This window comes from Mustela erminea, chromosome 14, assembly GCF_009829155.1.
Source record: "Mustela erminea isolate mMusErm1 chromosome 14, mMusErm1.Pri, whole genome shotgun sequence".
NCBI classification, from domain to species: domain Eukaryota; kingdom Metazoa; phylum Chordata; class Mammalia; order Carnivora; family Mustelidae; genus Mustela; species Mustela erminea.
In genome coordinates, this window is record NC_045627.1 from 61,663,228 (window position 1) to 61,672,884 (window position 9,657).

The 9,657-nt window shown below is 41.7% G+C and overlaps 1 protein-coding gene across 1 annotated transcript in view; it reads right to left on the reverse strand.

Annotated features, from left to right (window-relative positions):
* The window catches only part of ARHGAP19 (Rho GTPase activating protein 19), a 65,167-nt gene extending 55,720 nt beyond the window's left edge, over positions 1-9,447 (reverse strand). Inside the window, exon 1 of the mRNA XM_032313097.1 lies at positions 9,363-9,447. Coding sequence (XP_032168988.1) covers positions 9,363-9,418 — 56 coding nt within the window. The 5' untranslated portion in view covers positions 9,419-9,447. The remainder of the gene's footprint in view (positions 1-9,362) is intronic.
* Positions 9,448-9,657: the final 210 nt, after the last annotated feature.

Genomic DNA, 9,657 nt, shown 5'->3' on the forward strand with positions numbered 1-9,657 from the left:
GACTGCCTTCGGCTCAGGTCATGATCCCGGAGTCCCAGGATCAAATCCCACATCGGGCTCCCAGCTCCATGGAGAGTCTGCATCTCCCTCTGACCTTCTCCTCGCTCATGCTCTCTCTCACTGTCTCTCTCTCTCAAGTAAATAAATAAAATCTTAAAAAAAAAAAAAAAATGTCAGCTGCTGGGCGCCTGGGTTGCTCAGTGGGTTAAAGCCTCTGCCTTCGGCTCAGGTCATGATCCCAGGGTCCTGGGATCCAGCCCCGTTGGGCTCTCTGCTCAGCAGGGATCCTGCTTCCCTTCCTCTCTCTCTCTTTGCCTGCCTCTCTGCCTAGTTGTGATCTCTGTCAAATAAATAAATAAAATCTTTTTTTTTTTTTTTTTTAAATGTCAGCTGCTAGGATAGAGCCGAGCCCCTCTTTGGTCGTTTTGGTTATTCTACCTCCCTTCCTCCTTCTTGGGAAATCTCTATTCTTTTTTTTTTTTTTTTTAAAGATTTTATTTATTTATTTGACAGAGAGAGATCACAAGTAGGCATAGAGGCAGGCAGAGAGAGAGAGAGAGGAGGAAGCAGGCTCCCTGCTGAGCAGAGAGCCCGGGAAATCTCTATTCTGAGATCACTTCTTTTTTTTTTTTTTTCTTTTTTAAGATTTTATTTATTTATTTGACAGATAGAGGTCACAAGTAGGCAGAGAGGCGGGCAGAGAGAGAAGGGGAAGCAGGCTCCCCACTGAGCAGAGAGCCCGATGTGGGGCTTGATCCCAGGACCCTGGTATCATGACCGGAGGCAAAGGCAGAGGCTTTAACTCACTGAGCCACCCAGGCACCCCTCTAAGAGATCACATCTTGCTGGGTTCATTCTCACCCCTGCCTCCAAAGTCTGCCCCCATGGCTGTGGCAGGCAGCCTCTACTAGAAAGTCACCCTCTCTCTCCTTTTTTAATTTTTGTCTGATCTCCTGCGCTTCTCCCTGCTGTATCATTTTTCCAACGCTTCTCAGTTTTTCATAAGCCAGTCTTGGTTTTCCTTACAGATGTGAACTTCTGTTCAGCCAAATGCACCAATCGCAGCATATGGCATGCAGCCTTTCTTTGGTTCTTCAGCTCAACTAATTTCAGCAATTTTCATTGTTCTACATTATTCAAAAATTCTTTTTAAAAAATAGCAAAACCATCCCGTGCAGCTGAGTAGCTCAGTCCATTAAGCATCTGCCTTCAGCTCAGGTCATGATCTCAGGGTTCTAGGATCAAGCGGCTGGAGCACAGCATTGGGCTCCCTACTCTGCCGGGAGTAGGCTTCTCACCTCTCTCTCTCTGTTCCTCCCATGCTCATGCTCTTGAGCTCGCACTCTCTCACTAATAAATAAATAAAAGCTTTTTTTTTTTTTTTAATATCAAGTAACTGTCGTTGATGTTAAATCTAAATTCAGGACAAAAGGGTATTACTCTGATAATTATAAAAACTACACTTGTTCCAAAGATTCAGCCACAATACCTAGTCCTAGAACAACCCCCCCCCAAAATTACTGTACATTAGACCCTGGCAGAAATGCAGTAACTCTTTTGAAGTTATATATATTTCAAGATCATTACAAACACCAATTTCTAAAACCTCATATAACTACGTATCAGAAGTTCCAGGTAAAAAGGGAAATGTGAAACTAGCTTGCTCAAAGACACACATTGCTTTAATAGAGAGGAAAGTATCTATAAACAACACACCCTCTGGGATCTTCGCAAGTTTGAAAATGCCAAGATGGATAAGGTAATACTAAGTACTTAAAATACCAGCATGCCTCAAAAAAATAAAATACAGATGAACAATAGTTATTAGGTTAAATATAATTTAACAGTCTTACTCCAGGTTCTTTAATCCGGAAAACAGTTATTCTATTTGGAAAGCATATAGACTTTTACAAACTTACATGCAAATAAGCGTGTCATTGCATATTTAACTACCAATCATTTTCTCGTCCTCATGGACTTGTTCCTGCCCCTCCTCCTCCATTCAGATCCTACACACTATCTCCCATACTTGTCTATAAGAGGCTTAGGAAGTGCTGCAGCAAGGGAAGCACAGAACTGGAGGGAGAGGATTCTCCACATGTGCCAGTGATGGATTTAAGGCCTCTCACCCATCCTTGCCTACTCTGCAAAAATGGAGCTGGAGCCTTTAAATACATTTCCTTCTCCAGTTGGCACAATGTTGAGCATTATTAACAAAGAACACTGGAGACACACTGCAGGAGGAAGAACCTTTCCCTTTCTGGTTCCAGGGCACTCCGCTGGGCAAGCTCCTGCAGTAGGCAAGCTCTGCCAGCACCCAGTCCCCACAGCAAGGGCAGCATCTCCTGATAGCCTCCTGCAGTCTACAGCTCTCAGCAGCATCCATAACTTCCCTCCAAGACACCTCCCTATGAACGGCTTTCCCCAGTACCCTCAAGGGTGGATTTCTAGTAGGTTCTATAAGATTAATTTCCAACAAATTCTACCACAGCAACTTTTCTGCCATTCAGTGTGATAAACAGCCATGCCTTAAACAAGGTCTGGACCTCTTCCTTGTACATTCTACTTCAGCCCTTAGGATTATAGTAGATTCTTTTTTTTAAACCAAGGTATAATTAGCAAATAAAACTGCAAGATATTTAAGGTATATAGCATGATGAGTTCGATATATATATAAGCTAATTGTGATTATCTACTGTTTATATAATCTTTAGAGATTCTTTTCTTTGTTCAAATTACTGTATAATTTCTGTGTCCTAGTTGAACCCTGACTGATACACCAAGTAAAACTAGCAAACCAACAGCACAAAAGAGATGGACTCTGGCATTTCTAGAAACAACCTATACTAAAAGATGGTTAATAAAAGTATGGTTAAGGGGGCTCAGGCAAGGTAACCAGAGAGTATCTTCAAGAAGAAAATGCTGATTTGGGGCACCTGGGTGGCTCAGTGGGTTAAAGCCTCTGCCTTCGGCTCAGCTCACAATCCCAGGATCCTGGGATCCAGTCCCCCATGGGGCTCTCTGCTCAGCAGGGAGCCTGCTTCCCTTCCTCTCTCTCTGCCTGCCTCTCTCCCTAGTTGGGATCTCTGTTTGTCAAACAAATAAATAAATAAATAAAATCTTTAAAAAAAAAAAAAAAAAGGGAAGAAAATGCTGATTTAAAAAAGAAAAGAAAAAGCAATAATCTAACCAACTGTAATATGTCCCTCCAAAAGATAAAATGGGACAAGCTAAGGGGCACCTGGGTGGCTCAGTTTGTTAAGCATCTGCCTTCAGCTCAGCTCGTGATCTCAGGGTCCTGGAATCAGCCAACTGAGCCCCAAATGGGCTCCCCACTCATTGGGGAGTCTGCTTCTCCCTGTCCCTCTGCCCCTCCCTCCAACCCCTCCCTGCCCCCCGCCCCTCCCTCCAACCCCTCTCTCTCACAAATAAATAAATAAAAGCTTAAAAAAAATGAAGCAAGCTCATATATGTACCTTGTATATTCTTCATGCAAATTACCAAGTTTGCATTTATCAGTTGGCTTCTTGTGAACCCAAATGGAGTTAGTCTCCTCAAACCCATCTAATGAATAAAATAGGGTCTCGACTTGAGATAACAACAAAAAGACTGCAACTCTCTGATAACCTTCCTCACAACCAACCAGCAACCTCCATCTTTAACATTTGTTAATTTCACAAATGCTACCAAAGGTTAGAAGCAAAGAAAAGTAAGCCACTCACTAGTTTATGAGGATTAATTTCAAAGATTTTTAAATTTATTTCTGCGAGAGATTGAGAGAGAGAGAGAGATCTAGCATGAGCAGGAGGGGGTGGGCAGAGAGAGCGGCAGACTTCCCCTGAGCAGGGAGCTGGACATGGGACTAGATCCCAGACCCCAGGATCATGACCTGAGCCAAAAGCAGACACAACCAACTGAGCCACTCAGGCGCCTGAATTTTAAAATTCTATTCTTCTTCCCCTTTTTTTGCCAACACTGGCCCTATCTATAAGTATAATGATCCAATTCTCTAAGCCAGGTAACTGATAAAAATAACAAATAAAATTACTCAGATTCAAGAAAGACCACTGAAGAATCTATTCAAGATTACCCTTCAGATAGGATTTGACAGCACAAATACGAAACTGGATTCATATATTTTAAATCATGTTTACCCACTTGTGCATGTAAGAACAGGCAAGTCTTCCTAAGATCAGTAAATATTCCATCTATCACTTTTCTTGAAGGGCCACACTGCTGTCTTATTAGAGAAAGAACACTTTAATTTAAAAAATCTTCAGGAAATTATATGTTTAGTAACCAATATTCCATATCTAAGGTGTATGTAAATTAGCAGAATATAAGATCCTTTTCCCATCTATAGGCACTTCCCTAATCCTCCAAAACCACTTGCAAAATGGGATGCAAGCATCCAAAAGTCTGTTCCTAAGCTTCCTGCTGTTCCTAAGTTCCAGAAGCAGGCTTGGGCCCCAAAACTTTGACACCGCTGACACAAGAATGACAACTTATGACAAATGACAACTTATGACAAATGTTATCACTACCACAGCTTGCTTTGCTTCCCTACAACCCTGTACATTCCCCTTTGCTTTTCCTGGTTCACAGCAGGTTTCTTTTTTCCCTGTGAATATTGAGGTTAAATAGCCTGTGACTCAGGGCACCTTGATGGCTCAGTGGGTTGGGCCTCTGCCTTCAGCTCAGGTCATGATCTCAGGGTCCTGGGATGGAGACCCAAATCGGGCTCTCTGCTCAGCGGGAGGCTGCTTCCCCCATCTCTGCTTACTTGTGATTTCTCTCTGTCATAAATAAATAATCTTTAAAAAAAAAAAAAAAAAAGGCCTGTGACTCTTTGTCATCAATTTTCCCTCTTCATCTAATAATAGTTAGCACTTTCTTTATATATCTTTTCAATTCAAAAAGTACCCTACTGCCAATTATGTAGGGAGGTGGCTTTAATTCCTTCCTGCTTTATTTTCTTATGACTTTTAATTTAATTTAAAAAATTTTTTATTATGTTAGTCACCATACAGTACATTAGTTTTTGATGTACTGTTCCATGATTCATTGCTTGCATATAACACCCAGTGCTCCATGCAATCTGTGCTCCTCTATACTCATCACCAGGCTCACCCATCCCCCCACCGCCCTTCCCTCCAAAACCTTCAGTTTGTTATTGAGTCCATAGCTTCTTATGATTCATCTCCTACCCCAATTTCTCCCCCTTCATTTTTCCCTTCCTTCTAAAGTCCTCCATGCTATCCCTTATGTTCCACAAATAAGTGAAACCATATAATAATTTACTTTCTCTGTTTGATTTATTCCACTTAGCATAATCTCCTCCAGTCTCATCCATGTTGAGGCAAAAGTTGGATATGCATTCTTTGTGATGGCTGAGTAATATTCCATTGTGTGTATGGACTACATCTTCCTTATCCATTCATCTGTTGAAGGGCATCTTGGTTCCTTCCACTTTGGCTTTTTCTCTCTTTGGCCTTTGAAAGTTTTAACTATTTTTATATTGCTCCTGGTAAAGTGGATAGCTTCTATTTGTGGATTCCCCCTTATAACTGTCCACTTAAGAGTAACTTGAAGGTATAATTAAAGTTAGTAAAATTTTAAAGCATTATTCTACCTGATAAAGACCAGAAACAGAGGGGAAAAGGTGTTTACCATCAACAGGTCAAAAGAGAAAATTCTTTACAGGCAGAGCAATTTTTTTTTTTTTACACAATTTATTTACTTATTTGAGAAAGAGAGAACACACAAGCAGGAAGGTCAAGGAAAGGGAGAGAAAATCTCAGACAGACCCCACACTGAGTATGGAGCCATACTCAGGTTCATGACCCTGAAATCATAACCTCAGCGGAAACCAAGACACGTAACCAACTACACCACCCAAGCACCCCCAGAGCAACTTTTTCTTATTTAATTTGATTAAAATTTAAAGCATTGCTAATTATTAGGAATAGGCTTAAAATAATGATGAAGAAATAGAAAGCTAGTTCTTCTTTATGGAATGAATACAAGGTGCCACACCATCAATAGAACATTAGAAATATCTTCAGGGAAAGAAAATAATATGTATGGTATTTATCACCACAAGGAGTATTTTATGTCTTAGATAGGACTACTATTCATTCAGTATTGACCATCTACACAAAGCTAAGCATTGGGAATATGTAATAAAAATATACGTGTGTCCTGCCCTCAAAACCCTTACAGAAATCCAAATTCTCTTTTACAACATGAAATTAATAAAAGAGTTTCAAATTCAGATAAGATTCTGTGAATACCTGTTGATCACATAACTAATACTAGCAATTAATATTTAAATTCTGGGGCGCCTGGGTGGCTCAGTGGGTTAAAGCCTCTGCCTTTGGCTCAGGTCACGATCCCAGGATGCTGGGATCGAGTCCCGCATCGGGCTCTCTGCTCAGCAGGGAGCCTGCTTCCTCCTCTCTCTGCCTGCCTCTCTGCCTACTTGTGATGTCAAATAAATAAATCTTTTTTAAAAAATAAATAAATAAAATAAAATTTAAATTCACTTGGCAACATAGTTGAAAGAAATTCAAACTACTCCTGCTATACAATAATATTTGGTGTTCTATCTTCTTATCACAATTCAAGATTTTAGAGCAGGATGAGAGATGAGCTGATCGAATTTAACAATCACCTCTAGAGTTTCCAAGCAAAAATGATCATTTATAGGCACCTCTGAGAGTGAAAAACTCTTCCGTTTAAGGTATCAACACATTCAAACATTCTATCCCAGCTAGGGAAGGAATCCAGTGGCCCCTCATAAACCCAGCTTCCCAAGACTTGGAATCTCCCATTCAAGACAGAGGGTACCAAGGGACACCAAACCAAAGGGTCTGCACTTTACACTGAGACAATGTAAATAAGCTCACTCTACTAAATTCTCTTATATGTAACCAGTTAAGACATGTACGGTCTCAAGAGTGTGGCCAGATCACCTGGAAATTCTTTCTAGGAAAAGCTACATTTTGCTGTGCCTGTAAAAATTATGATTTCCTAAACTACAGATCTGTTCTGTTCCTTACTTCTACCAAGAAAAAGAAAATCTATCATGTACTGAACGGTTATTACCTGCTAGGCTCAGTGCTACGCACTTTAAAAAGACTGTCTAGGGGTGCCTGGGTGGCTCAGGGGGTTAAAGCCTCTGCCTTCGGCTCAGGTCATGATCCCAAGGTCCTGGGATGGAGCCCCATATCAGGCTCTCTGCTCAGCAGGGAGCCTGCTTCCTCCTCTCTCTCTGCCTGCCTCTCTGCCTACCCTCTGCCTAGTTGTGATCTCTGTCAAATAAATAAATAAAATCTTAAAAAAAAGAAGAAGAAGAAGAAGATGATGATGATGACTAATTTAATCCTGACATTCTCCAGAGTAGACATCTTATGTCCATTTATAGGTAAAGAAATTGAAGCACAGAGAGGTTTAAAAATTGGCCTGAGTATTTTATTCTTTTTGGTGCTATTGTAAATGGAATTGTTTTCCTAATTTCCTTTTCAGACAGCTCATTGTTAGTATGCAGAAATGCAACTGATTTTTGCACGTTGATTTTGTATCTTGCAACTTTACAAAATGTGTTTATTAGTTCTAACAGTCTGTTAGTCTTTAGGGTTTACTATATATAAGATCATGTTGTCTGCAAACAGGAACAATTTTAGTTCTTCCTTTCCAATTTTGAAGCCTTTTTAATCCCTTTTCTTGCCTAGGTGCTCTGGCTAGGACTATCTGCCTCATTCCTTATCACAGTGGGTTATTACCTCACACCTGTCAGGATGGCTACTATCAAAACAAAAACAAAAACAAAAGACAAGTGTTGGTGAGGATGTAAAGAAAACAGAACCTCTATACTGTTGATAGGAACGAAAAATGATGCCACTGCTAGGATAAATAGTAAGGAGGTTCCTCAAAAATATCAAAATAGAATTAACTGTATGATCTAGCAATCCTGCTTCTGTGTATTTAACCAGAAGTACTGCAATCAGGATCTCAAAGAATTGCTAGCACTCTCATGTTTCCTGAGGCACAATTAATAATCACCAAGATTATTCATGTCCATGGGCAGAAAAATGCAATAGCAAAATGCGGCATATACATAGAACGGAATATTACTCAGCTTTTAAAAGAAAATTCTGCAATAGGTGACAACATGGGTGAACCTTACAGACATTATGCTAAGTGACATAAGCCAGTTACAGGAAGACAAATGATTTCAATTACATATATATGAGGTATCCACTGACATGAGATTATCTAAAATAGCCAAATTCATAGAATGAAAGAGTGGAATGCTGGTTGCCAGGGGCCATAATAGAGGGAATGGGGAGTTACTAATTAATTGGCATAAAGTTCTAGTTAAGCAAGATGAATAAGCTCTTGAGATACGATGTACATTGTACCTACACTCAACAGTACTATCTTGCACACTTAAAAAATGTGCTAAGAGGGTAGACCTCGGGGCGCCTGGGTGGCTCAGTGGGTTAAAGCCTCTGCCTTCAGCTCAGGTCCTGGTCCCAGGGTCCTGGGATCGAGCCCCGCATAGGGCTCTCTGTTCATCAGGGAGCCTGCTTCCTTCCTCCTCTCTCTCTCTGCCTGCGTCTCTCCCTGCTTGTGATCTCTGTCTGTCAAATAAATAAATAAAATCTTTAAAAAAAAAACAAGATTTTAAAAAAAGAGGGTAGACCTCATGTTAAGTATTCTATATATATATATACATATATATATTTTTTTTTTGACAGACAGGGATCACAAGTAGACAGAGAAGCAGGGAAGCAGGCTCCCTGCTGAGCAGAGAGCCGGATGCAGGGCTCAATCCCAGGACCCTGAGATCATGACCTGAGCAGAAGGCAGAGGCGTAACCCACTGAGCCACCCAGGCGCCCCTCATGTTAAGTATTCTAAAGCACGGTAAAACCGGTCCAAGAACTCAAATCCACTTCTAACGGACACTCCCTTGCTCCTACTTAAACACAATAAACTGCCTCGAAGCAGATTAGAATGTACTAAGAGGACTCTCTCCCAGCACTGTGTGACGTTAGGGAATTCGCTTAACAGCTCTGAACTTGAGTTTCCTCACCACCAAAATAAGTCTCTGCGCAAACACAACTGGTCGGTCTGCAGTCTTGGCTACCGACCGACCTCGCAAGAGCATCCGCGGGACCAAGAGGAGGTCACGCTGGATCTCAGCTCCTGAGCCAGACCACAGGCATGAAGGGGCGAAACGCTGTAGGAGAAAAGAAAGCCTCGCCCCGCTGGGTCACTATGACCCAAAGGAAAAGCGTCAGTACGACCAGCCCACGGCCTCGTTTCCTAGGTAGCTGGACCAAGAACTGGGCTCACCTCCGGCGGGAATCACTGGCTGGCACCTCCCCTTCACCCTGCGCCTCAGTCGCCATCTTAGTCAGCAAACTTCTCTCACCGCCCCTATCTCCGGCTCCGCCCCCGCGCATTTGGATTGGCTAAGGTGTTCTCCCTCTTCCGTGCGATTGGATGACTAAACAGTTTCATGATATTATTGGTTTATTCAAATAGCTAACGGTCATTGGTCACCCCCAGCCCGGGCGGAAAAGGGTTGGGGACCAGACCCAGCCCCGAGGCTCCTGGGAGTTGTAGTTTCATGTTTCGATGAGACTTT